Source organism: Salvia hispanica, chromosome 3 (genome assembly GCF_029641045.1).
Source record: "Salvia hispanica isolate PSC_SH4W2 chromosome 3, Shi_PSC_v1, whole genome shotgun sequence".
Lineage (NCBI taxonomy): Eukaryota > Viridiplantae > Streptophyta > Magnoliopsida > Lamiales > Lamiaceae > Salvia > Salvia hispanica.
In genome coordinates, this window is record NC_142694.1 from 43,260,413 (window position 1) to 43,284,123 (window position 23,711).

The following is a 23,711-nucleotide window of genomic DNA, read 5'->3' on the forward strand; positions in this document are numbered from 1 at the left end:
AATAGTACTATTGAAGACTAAATCAACAAAAAAATGATGATTAAAAGGGCTGAACTGGATCTACAAATCAAAGTTTACAGAAGAAAAAATGGCCGCTTCGTCTGGAAGAAGAAGATGACAATTATAATATTATAAAATATTGTTTAAAAAGTGATGTATAATTGCTTTTTTGAAACTTGTGCTTACTGTGTCAATTGACATTACCCGGTTTCTAAGTAAAATACCCGATTTCTATTCACTAAAACAGGATTAAATTGGAAGTCCTTTAAAGTTAAAGTAAATCATATTAATTGAGGTCGACAAAAAATTACTCGTAGGATATGTTAGTACTCCCACATATATAATCCATGAAAATTTATTATGGAGTAAGTTCAATTCTTCTAAATTTTCCTTTTCAATTCAAATAAAGTTTTGTGATGTATTGACAAAATGATTAACTTATGATTGATTTACTCGATTTTAAAATGTTAGAGTTAAAATTTTTATGCTAGGTTAGAGTTTAAGTTCAAGAAATTTGGAAGTTTACATTTTTATAGTGAGGTTTTATTTTAGACATGAGATTTTAGTAGTGTGAGAGTTCAGTAAATTAGAAAAAGTTAAAGATGATAGTGTTTATATTTAAAAAAAAACATGTCAATTTGGATGGGGCGTCCAAAAAGGAAAACAAGTCATCCATTAAGGAGAGTAGTATTATTATTTTTTTCTATATACTCACTCCGTCCACTAAAAACTTTTGAAATCATATGACTTTTAATGCAAAATTGGTAAAGTAAAATATATATAGAAAGAAAAAGTGTTTTAGTATAAAATGGATCCCACCTTATTAGAGATAAATTTTTTAATTTTTTTTTTAATTTTTGGGTGACAGACAAAAAAGGAAAGGTTCCGTTTTTAGGGACTGAAAAAAGTATTATGTAGTGAAGCCCCTACTACAAAAAATTCCTGCGTCCGCCACTGCGGCCCATAGTAAATGTCATACTTGGGAGATAGCGCGTGATTTTAGGAGATGTTATTTTGTGTGTTAAATGATGAAAAAAAAATATAATTTTATAATTGAGATGAGAAGAAATTTTTTCCGAAAGGAGAAATGTAACAACTTTTATGGGCAAACTAAAAAGGAAAGTATGACATCTACTATGAGACGGAGGGAGTACTATTTTATGGCCGATTTCTTCGCAGGAGAGGAAGGCGCGAAGCTGGTGTCGAAGAAGAGAACAAGGACATCGGCAGATGTTAGGGTCGAGAGATGGAACATAGACGACGAAAGAGCAAATACAACAAATCATTAAAGCATGCAGTTTGGTTTTCGCATATTGAGTAATGAAGAAGCTTGGAAATGAAAACAGTTATAGCAAATAACAATCCCAGATTATACAAAAACTGTTTTCACAAAGCCACTACACAAAAATATAACCATTACTAGCGGACAATTCCATTGGTAATTGTCATAATTCTGCTTGTATAAAATGGTTAGCAGCGGATTAGCAATAATTCTACGCCATTGGTAATCAGTATATAAATAACAAAATATGTCATGGGAAGGGAAGACACTATGATCCTATATATGAGTCTGAGACATGTAGCTGTTGTACTTTTGTTGGCAGATGGAAAACTTCTCATGGCAAAGCCGAAACATGTCTCCCTCCTCATCCACGCGCTGCTTTATCTTCACCAGCTCCATCTCTTTTGCTGCCAACTTTCTCAAAGTATCTGGATGCGTAGCTTTCTTCATCACTGGAAACAAGATTTTTGGTTCCCTGCATTCATTAAAATATTAGCATATCAAAGGAAAAAATCTTTTGGCATAAATGGAATTGCAGTTTATAGATATGCATACCGAAGGCCGAGAGAGAGGAGTCCATTCCCTCTCAGGACACCTCCATCTAACGAGACAGCTCCCTCGATGCAAGATTGGGCTGCTGCCATCATGCAGTCCCTGTCTTTATAGACTAGAAGCTTCCCAAAAAGGCGATGAAATAAAGTCTCGCGGAGGCCATGGCCGCTGGTGGTTCTCCAATGTAAACGGTCCGGTTCTATGTTAATCAAGTCAACTGCATAGCCAAGGAAACCATGATGGGCGCTGCCATTTGGTAAGGTCGGGTCCCGCAATGGTAGAAGCTCGCTGCTTGGCTCGTTGGATCTTGGCCTGTTAATGTATCAGCATTTTAGAATCAAATGGAGACAAATGACAATGATAGTAGGAAAACATTCTAACAAGTCGTCTTGGCAAACCTGATGTCCTCGAGGCAAAATGCATTGTAGTCGGCCAACTTGTGCAGGGTGTTGGCGTCTAGAGATTGTGCGGCTGCGTAGTTTCTGCAAACAATTGCAAGCATTTGATCCTCACCGAGAAATAGTGCCAGCATCCTACATCACGAAAATGTAACTTTAGTGTTGCTGAATTTGTCCTTCAGACATGGGGCAATCAACTTCAGGAAATGAATAGGAAGCAACCTGCTGAGCTCGAAGCTTTCAACTGTTCCCAAAAGTGCCACCACGCCCACAATGCCTTTGCAAGCTAGATCATCTTCCAGCATTTTGCAGATTGCAGCAGCTGCTGTCTGACTTCTGCTTTCTATTTGTTTCATAGTCGGGTATAGGCCACATACGTTCAATGCATTGGTACCAAGATCAGGAGCTATCACAGCTGCAGGAGTAATGTAGCCAATCAATTATGGAAAGTTTTGAAAGTTTCTTTTAAAAACAGTACACAAAAGGAAAAGGAAAGCAAGACGGACTGAAGTGTCTCAATAAATGCTACTACTATAGTTAGCAGACAAAGATTTCGGATTAACTTGGACAAAGATAATATTGAAAAACATAAGCATGGATAAAGTTATCGGTAATGGAAAATAACAAAGAGTATCAGATAACCTTGTAACTGCGATATTTCTAGCTGGATTTGTGACAGAGTACTCCGTTGTATCTCTAACTTATCCATTTGACTTGACATTTGCATTGCACTGTTAATAAGATCATCCTCTAGCTCCTGCTCCGAACAACTTTCCTGATAATGAAAATGCATGTAAATGAAGTGACCAATTAGAATAAGAAATATTCAAATAATCCTTTTGAAGCCATGTATCAGTTCATAAACAATATAGAATAAGCAGCATTTTTCACTCTTAGCATGCTAGGAGTAGTAAAGAGAAGGTAAGTGTGAGTTTAATTTTGGACAAATCAAAGAAGAATTAGTTAATATCGTGAGAAGCAGAAGCTACAACCTTACTACATAATGTAACTGGATTTCTGCTCTGAGTGTGTGTATCCAATTCCGGAGTCTTCAAAGGGGGTGAATCACTGATGGGCGATACACACCCCTTTGAACTATGCGGACTTAAGATCTCGTTCTTAACTTGTGGTACCCTCAAGGAAGGTGAGACCGGGAGGAATCCTAGTTTGGATGAACTTGGGGTTGATATTGAATTACATGAACTAGGCGGAGAAAAGGTCATATTCATCTCTTGCGAAACCCTAGATAGGAAAGGACTCCCAGAACTATGCGGTGAAAAGGTCTCATTCATAACTTGTGATACCCTTGAGGGCGGTGAGACAGGGAGGTTCTGTCCGTGTTCAGATGATCTTGGGGTTGATAGTATGGGATTCCCTAAACTATGCGGAGAGGAGATCTCATTCATAACGTCTGATACCCTCAAGGAAGGCAAGATAGGGAAGTTATGTTCATGTTCTGATGATATTGGAGTTGAAAGTATTGGATTTCCTACATCGTCGGGATTCATGGCACTGTCAAGTTTCTCTTGCTGCTGTTTCTCAAGATGAACCTAATTCAAGCATCAAGTTAAACACAGTTATTAGTTACTATTCTGCCAACCAATGCAGAATCAAACAGTTTCTGATACACTTGAGAGCAACCTGACTCGGCAAAATTTCTGGAGCTGCTTCATTTTCAAATGAATTTTTGGGCTGATGTATGTGATTCCCTATTATATCCACATGATTTCTCACATTTCTCACATAATCACGATTCTTTTGCCGCGCCTTCTGAACAATAACCTGCATTTAGATAAAACTGTGTTAATACCACACCATATATTGAGCAGGGAAAAACTTTCTGAAGTTACTTAGACCTTTATGGCAAACTTTAGTTCCGGATGACGAGAATGCACAGCTTCAAAGAAGACAGCTCCTTCTTCACAAGGGAGAGGAATAGAGGGAACAGTGCAACATCCATTGAGGAACCTGTATTTCACAGACTCATCAATGCGAAATGATCTGCACTTGATTGTCAGAGTATGAGACTGCCCATGTTTATCGTCATCGTGGATCCTTTCATCAACCTTTCCTTCAGAATCAACAATCTCAAATGCAACATCCTTTAACAGGGAACCTGCTTCATAGTTCATGAAAACCTGCCACCAAGAAACAGTTAATGTATAGAAGCAAAAATATTATGGAAATGTATCTTTAAATAGAAGCCTTTAGTTATGTTATTTTTCATTTTCCTTCCTCTTCTATACTTGCCTAAAAACAAAGCAGCTCAGATGAAAAAGATACAAACCTTTTGCAGTGCTCGTAGCTCTCTTACTTCTGTCTGAAACCGCAGCTCAAAAATAACTCCGTCTTTTGACATTACACTAAGCATAACTTCATGCCAAAAAAAAGCAACGATTACTACTAGTCTACGTGATGATTGATGCGCATAATGATTGAAAAGGATATGCATAGATAGTGAGTAATGGGATATTAAGAAAACAGACAGGTTCTGACCTCTTTTGCCATATCCGGCAGAAACTTTAAGAAGATTGCTCAGATCAACGCGGCCATTAGCATCAACCTATCGATGAGAGATGTTAAAACTCAAAAGTATGGAAAACAAAAAAAAATCCGGAGAGATGAAAAGTAATAAGGGCAGGGCAGAAGATATAAGCTCTGATAACTGAGTTATACTATGTCCTTATTAGATCAATTTGCAGTTGGTGAAGAAACATTGTGATAGGGTTAAAATGTTTCAATCATATACTACAATTATTTCTACTAGATATACAGTTAATTGTTCAGAACTCAGTTCAGCATTTGTACCACAAGCCAAACAATTTATATTTGACCTTGGCATTGGTGAAACTAATGCCGCGACTTTCAAATTATTAACATAGATGGTGTTTGTTCGCAAAGGTTATAGTAATAAAGCAGTTGAATCTGGAAAGTGTAGTTGATATATGATAACCGAGCAGCCCTTTGAAACCAGTTAGCAGACCTTCTTTTTACTCTCCATAACAAGACCACAGTTGATTCCACTTCCATCTTGAATGGACAACCCATCTAATCTTAGCAAAATGAGGTCATTTTCTTTTAGATGGTTGCCATATTCATCAAACACCTGTAATATGATGAAAATTTCCATCAGCTTAGCAGTTGACGCAATCCATATCGTGTTATTAGTTAGCTACATCATTCACCTACTCAAAAGGAAAAGGAACATGAGAAGAATAACATTAATAACTGTAAATCACAAGCCATGGAAAACTATAGTCATGACAGGCGTACTTCTAGTGCAAGTTCCTTGATAATCTGGCCAGGAAGTAACTGTTTTCGTAGTTCAGTTGGATGCACAGTGATCTTTTTCGGAGGTGCGGGCATAACTGTCAAGAGGAAGTGCTCCAGTAAGAAATTAATAATGGAAAATAAACAGAAAGGGGACATCTTACTTCACATGTTCATATCAATATTCTTTGAAACATAGAATCTAGACCAAGAAAAAACAAAAAACAAAGATACCTCGACATGTTAAAGCAACTGAAAATGCTTTATCTGGTGTGCTTAGGAGTAACCTTGCTTCATAATTTGGCCTGATATGATCTAATTCACTGCTTGAAATGAAAATATCCTACAGAATTAAGAGCTTATGAGTAAAGGCATCAGCAAACAAACACATCAGGAGGCACTTAAAAACTACCTTAATTTTCATAGTTAACTTGTCTGGTGTAATTTCCACTTTCTTTCTACAATCTCGAGCAAGATTTCTACCATTTGAGGTGAGCTTGATGAGCAAGTCTGGAAAACCTTTAAATCTGATGCGTTTCTTGTGTTCATCAAGGCAAACTACAGATAGAGTTCTGCAACAAGAACCCACCCTGTCCAAAAAAATACAGAGATCGAATCATTTGGCAGTGGATTAAGGGTTCTAGTTTTCTTCATTTACTGAAAGTTCAAATTATATTCTGTAGTAGTTCTGTTACACAAAAGAGGTTATTATAGTTCGAGACAACTTTTGCACCAAATCTAAAATTAGCTCTACCACATTGTACATTAGATTCATGAAAATACACTAGGAAGAAGTACTTTACAGAACAAGTTTATAGTAAAACAAAATAAAGTGAAACTGCAGAAGTAAGAACAAGGAAAAAACATGGCCCTGTATGCAAGATGCCACCATGAACTGCAGCAAGCATGCCAAAATGACAGTTATAACTGCATTTATAACTCTTAAATGTTTATTCAACAAGAAAAGAATGATATAGAAATATTATTAAAGAAAAACAAGATATCAATTCATGATATATTAATGACATATGTCCATCCCCTACCTTACGGTGTACGGTTCATTTTCATCATGATTTAAGACTACCCATCTGCCTATTCCATATGGCCCCTGAACTTGCACCTTATGTTCAAGTTTAATATCCTTGATATCTTTCTGATAAAAGAAATGAGCAACAAATTAGAGCAAATAAGATTGGCAATTTCATTGTCATAGCTTGAGAAAGTTGGCTACCAGTGAAAATGAACAAGTTAAGATGCCAGGCTCCTCACATAACAGGCGCTGTCTCGAGCCCAATGGAAATATATATAGACCATGAAGCCCCTTATAGGATTCAGGTGGATGCCTCACAGAATAAGCATGCTCCCTATTTCCAGCTTCACCATCACTAGCTCTCTGTTTGACGATTTCTAGAATCATTTCCTGATTATCTCTAACAATGAACTTTTGGTCCAATCTCTTAGAGCTATTTCCATTATTAAAAGAACACGGACGTACAACAGCAACAATGTTATCCGGAAGAAAATCTCCGGCATTTAGTAGACTAGGCAATCCCTGTAAAAAGAAAAGAGAAATGTTTTATTTTAAATAGCCCAAGACTATAAAGTTCAATGTTAATTTAAGGCATTAATGAGGTGTTCAAATGTCATACACAAAAAAATTAAGATATGTTATGTGACTGTGTCAGTGTCTTAGTAAGTCAAAGGAGAGGAAGAGACAGGACAAATAGCTAATCCAAATATGCATTTACATAAAACAATTTCATAGCTAACCCCATCAATCTCCAATTCTTGGCAATCGGCCTGACTTAATAAATCTATGGCAGCAGGCAATTTCTGCTTGAACGCCTCAAGCTTTGCTTTCCATTCAATGTCATCAACAGGTAAGCACTGCATCACAACTTAATTAAATTTCATACTACAAATGGAATTAAAAATCACAAAGCGAACAATATTCAAATTACATGCCTAACCTTGTCAGAATCAATTATTCTTATTGGAAACACGCAAGAGTCGTTAATGTCAATAGTGCAGTTCCCCTCCCTAACTAAAAGATGGCATGCTTTTTCTTCGGGAAGACCAAGTGGCCTATTATCAGAAGGAAAGTCCCAATAACAGGAACTATGTCAAGTTCCAATTCAGCCAGAAATGTACAAAAAAGAATTGATTATTTCATTCAAATATAATTGAAATCACCTACCTGCAAATTAGTCGAGCCTCGCCTGATTAGATACAGATACTCATTAGATGACGATAATAGAAATATGAAGAAAGAATGATGTCTTAAGCATTATTTTCAAAGCATCTAGTTGACTGAGATAATAATGATTAGCAATTCATTATGATCATAGACATCATAGACCACAGCTTCACCAGTGAATCTCTTTGATAGTACTTGAAACAAATCACTCAAAATTAAAATTCACTAACCAGAAGCATCCCCTTGAAGCCCTTCCAAGATGACATACTCAAGTGTGGCATACACATTGTTGTTATGGCATCCAGCACACGCTCCCCTTAAAATTTTGATATTCATACCAGCTTTCCAAAATATGCCCTTCCTCTGGATCTCTTTATGAACCCTCAGCACTAGAATGTTCCCGATAATCATTACATTAGTAGGTGACAAGACGCAACAAGAACGTGGAAACTGAATCCACGGCAATTGGATTTCTATGTAGAGCCCAGAGCGATTGATATCACATAGAACTACAATGAAGGACTATAGAATTGACATCATTGCCATATATAAAGCTTACCACTAGATTTGAGGTCGAGCTTTTTATTCTTTTTCTCCTTCGAAGCACCAACAATAAGCATGGGTTCATCCAGGCCATCATCAGTTTCCTCGTCATAACGATCATGCATTTCCATAATCCAATCATTATATAGCGTCTGTAGCTGACCGAATGTCAAAGCCTTTCCATCTCTAGAGATTTTGACTTGCACCTCTACATAAAAACAAGAATACAAGATAAAAGTCTCACACATGTAAACACAGCACAGAAACTCTTGAATGTTAGTAGTAATATTTTTCTTTCAAAATTGTTTATCAAGAAGACAGGAACATTTGGCATGAATTACCTTTTCTATCATCATCTGATCTCTTGCCAAAGTTCTTTAGAGCCTTGGTGTAGGGGTGATGGTGGGCTAAATCTGTCTGAAATATATAAAAAGTGGGCTGAGACATAACAGTAGGTTGCATAAAACTGAGTAATAAATGAGCCTTCAAAAGTATGGTTAAAAGGAATAGGTATCAAAATCAAACTTATTTTGAATATACATGTGTACGCATACATAAGTTCATATCAGAGAAAATCAAGCATGACTTCCAATATGATTGTACTTTAAAATTTAACTATGGAACATAATGCATACTATTTGTTAGAAACACAATAAAGTCCTTATATGTGATAAAAAGTGAATACTGAAGCTTGGGAGAGAAATGATAAATCCACAATAATGGAAATAAGTCCACAATAAATCCAATAACTACTTAAAATACTAAGTTTCCCCTAATGCTCAGTGAGTATTCATACCTTATGAGGTGTTGGATTGAAGCCGGAATCAGTATCTGCATCCAAAACCAAGTACGCATCTTTTTTTATAATACACATAAATGTATAATACTTTTGATACCATGTATATCAAAATGTGCAGAGAAACTCATGTATCCTAAAGTTCTGAAAATTACCTATGAAACATTTCACTCTAGAGCAGAATCTCATAAGAATCTTAGCTCTTTCACCTACTTTATGTTTGGGCTCCATAAAAGGAAGCAAACCCTGTCAAGAAGGAAATGTCAGTTTAAGCCACGTAACTCACCAAAATTTGAAGTTCATTTTCTGAAGCATAACATCATTCACAATTTTGGATGGATTTAGTTATCGTAACAGTAATACGGCTCCTTGGACAATGCAGCAGACCTTATTCATAAAGTAAGATAACCAGTACAAATTTTCCAAACAAAATGAGAATTTAAAGATATCCTCAACTAACCCAGCGAACGTCTGGCAGGAGACGGCCCAACCTTCGAACAGATACATGACTGAAGCTTTCAAAGCTCTCTTTGATTCCACAATGATCTTCATTTAACTTATCAAGTATCATCTGTATACTTTCTGTACCCTGCAACCAACCAAATGCAGAAATATCATATGCACAGCACAAGTATATGATTGCATATTTAATGCCAATAACTGAAAGAGTATGCACAGACCCCAACTATGGGAAAGTAAACACACTTCAGACTTGCATTTGCTGTAGCAGACACTCTTTGATCTGGAGATCAGATAATTATATGAAGCAATAATCAGTTATCATCATTATGTGACAAAAACTAGTTCCCAATGTTATCGGACTTGATATTATAACATGAATATAATCCTTTGATAATAACCAAATAAGTTAACTTACTTTGACCAGCCAATGTAGAAGAATCTGCAGTGGTACTAAATTGAACTTGCACGACAAATTCGGGACCATTACATGAGTGCATGTTTGTAGTGGCAACTTCCCCACCTTGTATTCCAGCTAAGTCCATCTCATTGACCTGAAGCAATCCCAGTTTTAGAACTAACAATCCCAAGTAGGAAGCATGTACTGAAACAAATTGAGCAATCTTAACTTGTGGACATTTAACTCAATTCAGTAAATAGGATGATAGACGCATTTCAGATGTTCAATGTCAAGAAAACCATCGAGAAAATATACCCCAAAAGTGGAAAGAAAGTCCTAAAAATCACCTCAAATATAATCGGTCTACTTGTCTTTCCTGACATTTCATCACACTGTTTATCCAGAAAAAAAAAAATCAGTGAACTATACTATATAAAAAATGAGGTCATTGATCTTGAAAAGATAATTTAATGAATACACAGCATTGGAAAAACTTGTTTTATATAATGTTACAGCACCAGAAATACATCTAATGATTATGTCCCTTTTTGTATAAAGACAATTAACCTGGATATAAGGAAAGTATATGTCCTTCAATTTACATCGCAATTGCCTTATGTACAGATTCTTCACTTTTGGCTTGGGATCAAATATTTCAACCTGGCAAAAAAAAATAACACTAGATCAACAATGAGTAACATGAAGTAATGAACATTAAATTTTCTCATATTGGAAATATGGGACTGTTATTATTGCACTTAGATAGAAAATGATAAAAAAAGGTTTTTTAAACTCTATGAAAAACTCTCTCTATGAAAGACTGATAAGGGAAGCTCACTTTTGTGAAGCTTCCATGTGGAGATTTCAGATTTTCATCTTTCAAAGGATCTCTAATACCTCCTTTGGTCTGCAGGAAACACATGATTTATCATACTAATAAATTGTACGAGAACAAATGGAAATCTAATAAAGAAAAAAATGTGCAACAATCGATCACCTTCCAGCAGTTTTCCAGATGGGAGGCACTTACTAATGCTTCTCTTTCCATGTGTAATGTAAATACCTTGTTACTTTGCTTTGTCTTTGAAGAAACAACAGCTCGCCTGCAGTAGTGTTTTAAAAAAGAATACAAAGGAAGCAAAGAAATAAACAACAAGAAAACACTGTGAACGAGATGCTTCATATTTTTATGGGTAAAAATGAACAGTTCACATAGCTTATACCTTCCCAAACACATTGCCGCTACTGGACCACCATAACCAAACATTCCAAAGAAAGGCTGTGATCCAATAAAAATGCAAATAAAAATGAGACTTTTGGAAATTATAAAAAAAAATTGACAAGAAGCTGGTACCATTAGATATGGAGGTTCTCCCCCTATTGCTTTTTCTCTCATGGAGCGGTGAAGAGATGCTCCCATTTTTCCCCTTGACAATAAATAAAATACAGCAATCATAAGCAGGGAAAGCACATTAACCATAAGTAGATAGGTGGTAGGCATCAAACTGAATGTTTGTGTAACCCTTGCTAGATGCACAAGGAAGTGTTAGAAGTCCAATTAAGTAAAGTTCTTGAAGTTAAAGAATTATCACCCAAAGTACTTGGAAACATGAGGAGAAGATATAATAAAATTGTAAATCATTGGTTTAACTATTTACAGACAGCTATTCTTCAAAATAGCCGAGGATAGAAACACAAGGTTCTATTGATACAGGAAAATAAATCTAGTTATTTTCAGCATGGCCTTGAGATGCTTGTGATTCATTATTCTCCAAGCAATCCAGTTATGCAAATATTAAGATGAAATCCCTTTTGTTCTTATTATCTTTGATACTAGAAACAGGAACAATGCTAGTGAATCTGTACAAAATATTTTAGCATTTGAACCTTGCATAATGCACCAAAGAAAAGTGAGAAGGCACTAGATTGGAGGTAAAACACACCAAATCTTCTCGACAATAAATTGAGGACAAATAGCTCAACCAAAATATTGAAATAGAAAATGAAATGTTCTAACAACTAAACTGCCCAAGCATTTATGATATGCTATACCACTTGACTATGTTCCCATTAGCACCATCCATTCCTGGACCTGAGTCAAAAATGGAAATTTTCCCAGGCTCCAATTGCACACTGTAAATAAGGCAATTACTAAACAAGATCAGAAAAATTGGAAGATATGAGAAATCTGAATCATGCAACATTAAAGAAATGCAATTGACCATGATATAATGCACAAAAAATAACGGAACATTTAGAGCCTATGATGCAATAAAATACCTAATTAATCTTCTTTCTCCTTTGCCATTGGACCATAAAGCTTGTAGGGAATTATCCTGATAAAGAGATCAACTTAATCACAGAGGAAAAAAAAAAGCAAAACCAAATTTCATGCTTACTATCAGGTCAGCCAGAGCTGTTTCACATGTATAATCATCGGGTAACTCTTTAAGCAAATCGGTATCTGGAGTAAGATCCCACATGTCCTGCACATCCAAACAATAAAGTGACATGATCAATCTGAAAGAAAAAGTTAGCAACAAAAGCACTTGGTGATCATAAATCAGACCCCCTTAACAACCATGAAAAAATTTAATGATTAAAAATGCAAAACTAGAAATATACCTCATATTCATCTGGCTCTAGGGATCCATCCTGCATCAAGAAGAATACACAAATCATAACACCATTACTTGAAACAAAAATAAACAGAACAAATTGTGGTGACAAAATCTCACATGAAGCCAAAGCAAGTGCCAGATGTTGGGCAAGAATTTCTGGAAATCTATTTTGAGTTTTATCTTATTTTCTTGTGTATCTGTGAAGTGTAGGTCCTGGTAGTCCCAATTGATTTTTCTCTTTTGTCCCAAGGACGTCTTCTGGTTGGCTAGAAGAGAATATTCTCTTCTAACTATACCAATGAACTTCTCAATTGGCATCTCTTTGCGCAGCTCACTCATTTTGAGCTCCACAGCAGTGCCATTCGGAAGTAGTACACGAAACCTGTATACCATTTCACACCCATCATCTTTGGCTTGAACAGTCCCACTTGAACTTTTTCCCGGTGTCTCTTCACGGGGCCTTTTGTTCAACTTCATGGGGGGTGTCATTACCTGTCATTCACCAAGAATTCATTAGCAACCCTTTTCAAAATCACATCTACCTTAATATGAACTAAATCAGTGTATTAATTTCATGAAGTAACACCTCATCAAGGTTCTTTGCTATTTGCATGAAAAGAAAGACAATTACTTGGAACGGTAAAAAATAAGTTGGATATATATTTCAGTCATCTCACTAACATTCTTGCATACTCTCTGAACAAGTCAGAATACGACATAACAACGATGCCATTTGCAAGTGAAACATTTTTAATCCTCATAGCCCAACCTAAAACAACTCAGGGAAATATCTAAAATTGAAGCTAAAAAAACTTTACCACATTCACAAGAAACAAAAAATCATCAAGAAACATAGCATAATTCATGATCAAGTAACAAGCACAAACATTCATATAAAAGTTCAGGATACAGAGCTTCAGCCTCTAGATGAAACTTCCATAAGCTCGTTAACTCTTGCGTACAACTTACACACCTTCACATTGTCAAAAACATCACCATACAAATCCACAACAGGCCGACTCTTTTCTGGCCCCTCCACACCCGACGCCTCATGAGGCCTCTTCTTCGTTCCGCTGAGAGGAGACTTCGAGTACATCTGCCACAACAATGGTGCTTATCAAATCAACGCACAATTTCAAAAAGTAGCATCTATTTAGTTTATATGACATTTCAACTGTAAAACAACACGAAAGCATAAAAAAGCTTCGTATCCACGATAGAAAACAACCTTTTCCAGGTAAACAATTTTTTTCTGTCAAAGCAGAGTAATTATTTGGATGAATCATTTTTAACCAAACCAATGCACGGTTTCAAAAAGTAGCATCTGATTAGGTTATTCAACATTTCAACAACAAAACAACACAGGAACATGAAAAATCTGCAAATCTACGACAGAAACAACCTTCAAAGCACCAGCAGCTGGTAATCATTTAGATAAATCATTTTTAACCAAAAATTCTTCAATAAATCAAACGATTATGCTAAAAGTACGACACAAAAAGAAGACACAAACAAATAGCAACAAAATCGGCTCACAATTCCACAAAAACAAACCCCTCCTCTGCCTGTCCTTTTTCTGATCTTTTTCTGCGTGTGCGTGGGAGTGATTTTGGAGAAGAGGAAGTGTGATTTTAGTGAGAGGAGGATTTTGAGGTGCGTGAAAGTTGGGGTGGTGGCGAAGCTTCCTCTGCATGAAATGGGAAGAAAAGACTGAGAAAAGATGGAATGCGAAACGCTCTTTTACATTCCATTTTTAGTAAAAATTGGATTAAGATTTAATCCCATTTTAATCGGCTATTGGCTAATTGTCTTGTCGAATAGATTTTGTGGAAATTTTGACAAGACTTTCTAATTTTTAAAAGATAATGAAATGGTTATGAAAGATGATTTAGTTGTATATAGAGTATTTATTTTTATAGAAATGAAATGTATAAAAGAAAAAGTAATGTCATAATTCATTGTGGAGATTAGAACGATTTGTGAAATTGTGCAGAGGGAAAATTGTTAGATGTGATTGATTATATATTTTTAATTTAAAAGTAGTGGCGGATCTAAGATTTGTAGATGGAGGAGCGGATATAGTTGTATTTATTGCCTTCAGGGTCAACGTTGGAGGTAAATGATAGGCGGACATGGAAATTTTATGTCCGGGTCAGCCCCTGGATCCGCCGTTGTTTATTAGTGTACATAAGGTGTAGTTAGTAATAACATATGAAAGTATTTTGCAATTTATTTTTGTTTGCCTATAATTTTAAGTTTTATGCACATAACGGTTTATTTACTTTGATATATTTTATACGAGTGATAGTATCTGATGATCTGATCCAATTTCTTTTTTGCCGTGGATAGCACACGTAAAATTACATTAATATCAATACTCGGAATAACATAAGTACGTATAAAACAAATAATATTTAATTAATTGAATAGACGATCTTGTTCTACATATTTCCGAAATTCTATTCGGACTGTTGATATTAATGTAATTTTACGTTCGCTATTTACGGGAAATATCAATAGTTGGAATAAATAAATAAAAAGAATGTAATTAATAATGTGATTATTTGGAGGAAAAAAAAGTGATGAATAATAGGCCACACACAGTCACACTATTTTTTTGTATAATTTCCAATTTTGGGTTAACACTAGTACTAGTACATAAATGTAAAATTGGCACACACTAGCAAATTAGAGTAGCAGTAGCTAGTACGGCTATGAACGACAGAGGGAAGGTCAGTGGCGCAATGCGCACCAGTCACCACCCTCCACGACCAAATTCAAATCCATTATGACAGAATTGGATGAGATTAATTCCCATGAGCTTCAATTATGCACTCTTGGTCAACTCACCATATTTGCATATCAAAATATCAAGTCAATAAATCCGGCATATATATTAGTACCTAATATCATGAATTTTTGTCTAATTCTTGTATTTTTTGTGAATTTTAAAAATAATCGAAAATATCATAAACATTAAATTCTAGTCATAGAGGATTGATGTGCTGCGGACCTTTAGGTGAGCACCTTGTGAGCCCTTTAGGTGAGCACCTTGTGAGCGCAGATGACGTGGAATATCATCACAATTTTGCTCTCTTATTTGATTTTTTATATTAATATTACTATCTCTTTCTATAATTTTTTCTCTTTCTTCTGATCCGAATCTTACGCCTACTTTTATCAATTTTCGAATCATTTAAGAACTTCTCTCTGCAAAATCTCATCTTCATCTTTCCTAACCTTTCTACTATTTCTCGATTTCCCCCTTTTATTTGTATGTTCTAGTTTTTTAGGTTATTCTTAAAATAATTTATACTCCATCACTATTAGTTTAGATTAACTGTGGGAATGCTATTATCGTAGATATGACTGCAAAATCTGATATTGGTATTGAAGAGAGAGAGAGGATTTGAACAAGTTCATATGCATTAACCATTGGACAATTTATAATTTTATATGCAAGGATCTATGTTTTCATAAATAAATGGAAATAGCTAGAAACTTAAATTGCAGAAACGGATAAACCTACCGAAAGTGTTTAAAACTAGAAATTATTAAGTTTGTGGTTGAAGCAATTTGACGAGGAAGAAGAAAATTATACTCCGATGTGAGAGACAAGTGTATGAAGAATGAAAGCCTGGTGCAAAGGTTTCATTTGAAGAGAGAGAATTATTGGTAGACGTGGTAGTTGGAATGGGGTGGATGGAAGAGTGAGAGAATTATGGGAAAAGAAGATTGAGAAATGGATGGAAATGGAAGAGTGAGAGAATTACGGGAAAAGAAGAGAGAGAAATCATTGATGATGAGATACCACGTCACTTGTCGCCTACAAAACGCGCACCAAATGGTCCGCAGCATATCAGTTCTCTCTAGTCGTATTTGTTGTTTCCCAACTTAACCTAAATGAGACATTTTTTTGGCAAAAACTTATTTAATGTAGGGAACGGTGAAGATTGTGATATTTTAAACCACTTTTAAAGTTCGTCGTAAGTAGGATAAAAAATCTTATAGAGGTGTGATTCGTTGCTAATTTTTTTTACTCTGCTAACTCGTCAATACAGTGTATTAAAAATGTTAATATAAATTTAGTTGATATTTTAATACATTGTGTTTACATTTAAAATGTCAACACAGTGTATTAAAATGTCAACACAAATTTGTGTTGATATTTTAATGTGATCGTGTTGACATTTTTTATACAATGCGCTGATGAGTTAACAAGTTGGTAATTTAAAAAAAGTTAGCATTATAAGGCCATCCATCCATGTCTCTTATCCGTCTCTTAACCGTCTCATCTCTTCACTATTTATGGGTCACACTGTACTTTTCACCCCATCTCTTAACTAAGAGACAGCACCTGCATTCCCCCATCTCTTAACCATCTCATCCCTTAACTATTCATTCAATTTCATTTTTTATTTTTAATTCCAACAAATTCAATTAATAAAAACACACTTCATTAAACAAAATAAAAATTACAATTTAAAGGCCTAAAAAATTAAAAAATACATAATTAAAATCCTAAAAAAAATTAAAAATACATAATTAAAATCATAAAAAAACAAAAAAAAAACACACCATTAAAAAAATTTGGATGAGAATAAAGAGTTTTTTTACGGTGGATAATTTATGGGAATGATTTGGTATTTATAGAAGTGATTGGAGGCTTTAAAAAATTGAATAAAATTTACAAATTTGAAAAAAACGGCTATAAACGGCTAGTATAATTTTTGGAATTTTTTTATATATATTTTTAAAATTTTTGATTTTTCTCTGATTTAAAAAAAATAAAAAAAAATTAATTTTAACGGATATAAACGACGCCCACTCGCGGATCGGCGAGTGGGCGTCACGCACGAACCACAGCTCGCCACGTCGCCAAGGCGCGTGGCGAGACGTCTCGAGGCCGGCCTCTTCGGAAGGAGACACGGGACGAGAAGTCCCGTCTCGTCGAGACGAGATGGAGGCCGCATCGCCGTCTCGATGCGGTCTCGTCTCTTCGAGACGAGATAGAGCCCACATCGAGACGCGATGCGGATGCTCTAACACACCCCAAATCCTATAAATTTAGTTGTGTCAAGCAGGGGCGGACCCATGTGGTAGAGAGGAAGGGCTTAAGTTTTCTTTTATAAATATTTGAAATATATCTAAATTTAGTGTACATTATTGTGTAAAAGCTATTACAAATGATTTAAAACATCAAAAAATATACTTTGAAACAAAATTTATAAATTTCAACCCGTAACGATATTTTTTTCCAGCGTCCGACCCTAAGGTCAAGTATGAGATAAAAAGACATGAATGTTAGTCGGATATGATGATTGACCCGTCATGAGATTATTTTATAGGAGCATCATTTTTAAAGTTTATGGGAAATGACATAATTTGGCCAAAGTTCGTGACTTTATGAACTAATATCCCTAATTTTAGTTGTAAATTGCACTTCATTTGTATTGTGTTACTAGATAATAGATTCATAGGAGTATTCATTTTCGAGACGTTCCTAACACAAAAAAAACATTCCGAAAATCTTATATGCGTGAGTATTGGTAGGAAACATCACTTTCAAAGGAAGCTCAACAATTGGATTTCAACCAAAATCAGAATATATGGCCATTTATTACCAAATAAACTAAAAAAAACATTCCGAAAGTTTTACTCCCTCCGTCCCAAATTTATAGTCACATTTAGTTATGACACGAGTTTTAAGTAATTGGTGGAGTGTGTAATTAATGAAGTGAGATGGTGGAGTGTGTAATAAATGAAGTGAGTTGGTTGAAGGTGAGTCCCTTATTGACTTTTAGGTTTTTAATTTTTGTTTTGGTTTGGTTTATTTTTGTGTTGATAATGACATTTGGGTATAATTTTAGTGAATAATGGAGTAAAATTTTATATCCAAATATGGAAAATTTTAAATGTGACTATAAATGTGGGACGGACTTTTATGGCAAAATGTGACTATAAAACTGAGACGGAGGGAGTATTATTCTCCCAAAAATACTAATCTAAAATCTTATAATGGGAACTTACCTTGGAAGATGGGCCTCACATTTTATGCATCACAAAACAAACTACTTAGTTAATTGGTAGAGTATAATGTTTAAACATAATCATTAAATACCTTTTAATGGAAGTAAAATGCAGTAATCCGAGTCTACATAAATTAGGGGCCCTTCATTTAATTTTTATCTTTTAGTGACTCAACTGCAATTTTAAGATCTCAAAACTGGTTGTGAAAATGAAACTCCACAGCTCATATAACTTAATTAAAAAATTTATGTCAATCCTTCTTTTCCATATAAGTATTCTATTGTATTTTCAATGCAGTAGTTCACATGCTACACAAACATAGTCCAATTTTTAAGATAAAACAATGGTAATTATGGAATAATTCTTACAATACTTATTTGAAAAGTGAAAATAATGGTAAGTGTGGAATACTCCTTACAGCACAATACTTGTTTAAAAAGTGGGAAAAAAAAGAACGTTTAATTTTGAAAGACGGTTTAGTTATACAAAGTCTTTTCTGCATTTATTTTTATAGGAAAATAGATGCCACAAAAATTGATTGAGTGACACAATTAGTATCCTCATGTTCAAAAAATGTACATTATGATACATAATTCGAGAGTTGTATAACTATAAATCTATAATAACGACCATTTAACTTACCATTGTCATTTCATAGTATTAAATATTCTTTATGTATATTTATTATACTATATAATTGAGCCAATGTTTGATTAGGTACAAAAAATTGACATTTATCTTAGCATGCGTGTATAATACTTTCTAAGTTGTGAGACATTTCTTTTGCCCCCAGTTTTATAGGAATGAAAAAAAATAGAGAGAAAAAGTAAGAAAGATGGTGATGTAGGAGAGAAATAGAAGGTTGCTTTATGCCAAAAAAAAGAGAAATATCTCACTTATAGTGGGACGGCCTAAAAAAGATTAATGAGACAGAGAGAGTAAGATATAGTCGACCACAATGAATTATGATGACATTTTTTTAAAATAAACTCATTTTGTTCGCCGTTGTTACAATTCGTTTCCTTTAATTTACGATAAATCCCGCGAACTTTCTAACTTTGCCATTGTGGTCCTATACTCCTATATATTTCATAATTATAATACTCTTGTTTAGAGATAATTAAAATTTGAAAATTTCCCTCTTTGTGATCTTGTAAATTCAATTTTCAATTATTGGAGTACAATATATGTTTATTTTCTAGTACTCCCATATAATTAGATAGTATCTTTGATTGTTTTACATTTTTAAATTGAGATGGATATATTTTAAACTAAATGGTGTGTAATTTGTACATATCTTTTATGTCTAATATCCCTTTAATTACCTTTTGTAGACTCCACCAAGTAATCATTCAACTGTTATTGGTAGCTTTATCTTTTGATGGAATCTTATGTTAAATGGCGTAAAAAATAGTTAAAATTATTGCAAATTAGTTTAGTTCTTAGCCAATGACTATATTCTTTAGGTACACCACCTATTTGTTTATTGATGTTTGTAGGTGAATGTCACTTATTTGGCCACACCAACTCCTAAATATAGTTAGATAAACTTTTAGTCACAATTTTGTAATCAGAATTTTTTATCATACTTTTTTCATCCATTAGACCATTACTAATAATCTTCCTTGTTTTGCCTCATCTATGAAAATTACTACTACTTCATTTCAATTTTTGATAACATGATCCAGTAGCCTTTTATCTTTATCTTGTATACTTTTTTTCTTTCTTTTATTATTTACGTTCAACTAACAATGCTTAAAAAATTCTTCAATATTCCTCTTACTCTACATTAAAATTCGTATCATAAACTTTTAATTCTATTATTAGTGAACGAAATGACTTAAATTATGGTTTGACAAACCACTTTCACATCAAATTACACAGAGTGGGCACATCATATATCTCCATATTTCTTGCTCAAGTGTAGCAATTAATTAATTAGGAGAAGATGATAAAAAAATCATGTGTTGAAGAGCGTAGAGATGTACCCTGGTGAAGAGGGCACTCAGCCAACACGTGCCAGCCTCCCATTGGCTGATCCCAACTGTAATGAAACAGCTACCCCCGTGAGAAAGATTAAATACTAACGGCAAGTGCTTTAGCCATCACTTTTTCTCTCTCGAAATATCCATAAGTCAATTGTGTGTACATTTTATTACACTCTTTTCCCATCAACCCTTTCATTTTTCTTTAATTTTAGTCACATGTTGACAGTAATAAGCTTTAAAAACTTTCATATATCAAGATACAGACACAAAGTAGAAACTAAAGTGGCTCATAATCAGTAGCCTTTTTCAGGTTTGTTTCTTCATCATTTCTCCTACATTTTACTTATAAATTTGGGATATGTACGATCATGTAACGTTTTTCTAGTGATCACTTTTGGTCGGAAAATGGGCAAGAAAGGCGGCGGCTGGTTTTCGTCGGTGAAGAAGGTTTTCAAGCAGTCCCCCACAAAAGAATCCCCACAGAAAAAGGTTAGTTTGTTACTCTGTAAAAGATAAAGTTCTTGGTGAGAAAAAGACAAAATTTTTGATGATCAATTAGTTTACTTTGATGAAATTTGTCTTAGCAACATCTTTATCCAAATTGAAAATATTTCCTCCACCTCATCCTCTTAATTACCACCAAATCCTCCATTTTAAGGACAATGCAAACAAGATAATCTTGATTTTAGTTTTAATGATATTATTGAAGATTTTTTGGTGTTTGAGATAAAAATTGGTGACCACTTTAAGATCTAGTAGTTATTTAGATATACGGTCCCAAATGAAGAGAAAGGTCAAAACAACCTCAATTCATATGTTACTTTCTCTCCAACCAAGCGACATCACCATCATAGCCCAAGTGATCATCATGTGCTCCACAACCTCACTATCTATGCTTTTCTTTTCTTGATTTATCTTTGATAAAGTTGTTGATCTTTGTTGCATTTATGTTGAGATGGAAATGAAAACAACAATCGACATTAAATTAATTAAATAATTTGGCCTAACGAAGGCAGTGATCATGGAAATTTGTTGGAGTTTCTTGATGATTTTGATAATCTTGGTTTAGAAGGAAAGTGTGGAGAAATGGCATTATGAAGCTCCGGAGGTGGTGTCACTCGAGCATTTCCCAGCCGCGAGCTCGCCCGATTTCACGAATGGGGAGAGCATAGAGTCGTCGTCTTCCCCTATGGCTATGGGAAAGGATCCGAACCGTGCTATGGCTGTGGCCGCGGCTACTGCAGCCGCAGCCGCCAAAGTCATTAGGCTGTCCGGGTACGGGCGCCAGTCTAAGGAGGAGAGGGCCGCGACACTCGTACAAGCCCACTACAGAGGATATCTGGTTAGTGAAGTGTGTGTTTGAATTGTAGGGGGCATGTGATATGATGCCGGTGACGAGATTTATTGGTGTCGATTTTTAGGCAAGGCGGGCCTTGCGCGCCCTCAAGGGGCTGGTGAGGCTCCAGGCGCTCGTTAGGGGTCACAACGTGCGGAAGCAGGCGCACATGACCATGCGGTGCATGCAGGCGCTTGTTCGCGTGCAGGCACGCGTACGCGCTCGTAGGCTCCAGCTTCAGAGCAAGCTGGAGGAGGAGAGGCGAAAGAAGATCAAGAGTCAAATGAACAAGTTTGAGAGTGAGCAATGGGATAGGACCATGAGTAGAATGAGAGATAGCCCTAGAAGAAAATTGCACTTTGAAGTCAAAAGAGAGAGAGCTGTAACCTACAATCAGGTTTGAAAAACTCCCTTCGTTCTATATTAAATGACTCATTTTATTTATACTCTTTCAATAAATAGTAACACTCATATTCAAATAAATTTTCATCCACATAAAATCGATACAGAAATTAAATAAAATATTTTATGGTGAACAAGTGAGTAATATGGATTTTAATATGCATTGTGATTAACGTCAGCAACAAATGGTGTCACGATGGGGTTGGAATTGGGCCGATGGATGGATGGATGACGACTCCATCGAAATGGGGCGAATCGAATCACAACGACCGGCCATGGACAACGTCCCAAGCTACATGGCCCCGACACAATCTGCTAAAGCAAAGGTACGGACTCAAGGCCCAACTAAACAACCCGGCCCGCTAGGGAATACGTGGAACTATTCTACTAAGAGAGTCGGTGGATACGACTCGTCGAGTTCGGGTGGAGGGACACCTTATCAGCCTCAGAGAAGCCCGAACCCTAAAGATGGTAAGTGCTTGTGCAGCCCGGAATCTAGCACTGAGGGCAAGTCTTTTTCATCGGGTTGGAGACATACTTCCGGCTCATATTATTTATATTAATATAACTACTGTTGATTTGTGACCAAGCCTGTATAACTTATGAGAAAACGTTCTTCATTAAATATTTTGTCATCGGTTAGAGCATATATGTACAAGAAAAATGTATAGTAGTAGTATTTGTTATGATTAATTTATTTTCTAGCTTAATGTATTACTATAACATATAGACTAATAAACACCAAATTAATACTATTGTGTTTTCAACTCTTTTTATATACTCTTATATTTTATTCTGTATTTCTTAATTTATTATAAGTAAATTATTACACTAGTACATTAGTAGTACTTTCTTTACTATTGTATCTAAACAAAATACATAAATTTTACACTCATGCACAAAAGATATTCACCACTTTAATAGAAAGATATAGTAACATGAATCTACTATACATATACTTTTGATTTTATATTTTCCCACCCAATTGGACTTTAATAAATCTTCTATACATTTGCTTTTTTCTAACACAGTTAAGACTTAAATAAAGCTACCAAAACAATCCATTTAAGATATTTTCCCGAGCAAGATGTTGCGTCGAATATTTGTCACTTGTTACTTTTAACTTTGCACTAACTACATTAAGCTTTTTTGATAATGCTGTCATGTCCAAAATTAGAGTGAGAATCAATATGTTCACTTACAATTAAATCTCATTATAATTCTGATTTAATTCAATCATCTTATTAATTGTGGCTGATGTCAAAATAAGACTTTTGGTCAGAGATTCTGGAAATGAAACTCCACAATCAGAGAAATTTGAAATATAAGAAGCAAAAAATAAATGAAAATTGAAAAACATAGATTTTTCATCCATTTCAGTTCTCTTTTAATCAAACAACAGTGAATGAATTTAGAAGAGCAAAAGGGGTACAAAAA

The 23,711-nt window shown here is 35.0% G+C and overlaps 2 protein-coding genes across 4 annotated transcripts; one reads left to right on the forward strand and one right to left on the reverse strand.

Moving 5' to 3' along the window:
• Positions 1-1,327: 1,327 nt before the first annotated feature.
• GMI1 (gamma-irradiation and mitomycin c induced 1) lies at positions 1,328-14,192 on the reverse strand. Its single transcript, XM_089066846.1, has 40 exons — positions 14,055-14,192; positions 13,492-13,614; positions 12,636-13,010; positions 12,523-12,552; positions 12,297-12,383; positions 12,178-12,233; positions 11,950-12,030; positions 11,252-11,324; positions 11,121-11,176; positions 10,895-11,000; positions 10,736-10,804; positions 10,465-10,557; positions 10,245-10,289; positions 9,916-10,051; positions 9,719-9,780; positions 9,499-9,627; positions 9,194-9,284; positions 9,039-9,073; positions 8,584-8,659; positions 8,259-8,450; positions 7,930-8,088; positions 7,700-7,721; positions 7,473-7,587; positions 7,273-7,389; positions 6,734-7,054; positions 6,546-6,655; positions 5,915-6,092; positions 5,737-5,845; positions 5,506-5,600; positions 5,216-5,338; positions 4,729-4,795; positions 4,520-4,605; positions 4,089-4,370; positions 3,874-4,014; positions 3,225-3,782; positions 2,875-3,007; positions 2,455-2,647; positions 2,233-2,367; positions 1,838-2,146; positions 1,328-1,757 (listed from the first exon to the last, which is right to left on the reverse strand). The coding sequence occupies exons 2-40, from the start codon at positions 13,612-13,614 to the stop codon at positions 1,559-1,561; spliced, it is 5,367 nt and encodes a 1,788-aa protein (XP_088922972.1). The 5' UTR covers positions 14,055-14,192; the 3' UTR covers positions 1,328-1,558.
• Positions 14,193-20,677: 6,485 nt separating this feature from the next.
• On the forward strand, positions 20,678-23,050 carry LOC125212934 (protein IQ-DOMAIN 21-like). 3 transcript variants are annotated; one of them, XM_048113243.2, is made up of 5 exons: positions 20,678-20,846; positions 20,922-21,025; positions 21,606-21,878; positions 21,958-22,269; positions 22,454-23,050. In XM_048113243.2, exons 2-5 carry the CDS (start codon positions 20,942-20,944, stop codon positions 22,835-22,837), a joined length of 1,053 nt encoding a protein of 350 aa, XP_047969200.1. In that variant the 5' UTR covers positions 20,678-20,846; positions 20,922-20,941; the 3' UTR covers positions 22,838-23,050. The 3 variants fall into 3 exon arrangements, with proteins under 3 accessions (XP_047969200.1, XP_047969202.1, XP_047969201.1); XM_048113245.2 differs by having other exon boundaries at positions 21,609-21,878; XM_048113244.2 differs by lacking the exon at positions 20,678-20,846 and having other exon boundaries at positions 20,853-21,025.
• The last annotated feature ends 661 nt before the right edge of the window (positions 23,051-23,711 follow it).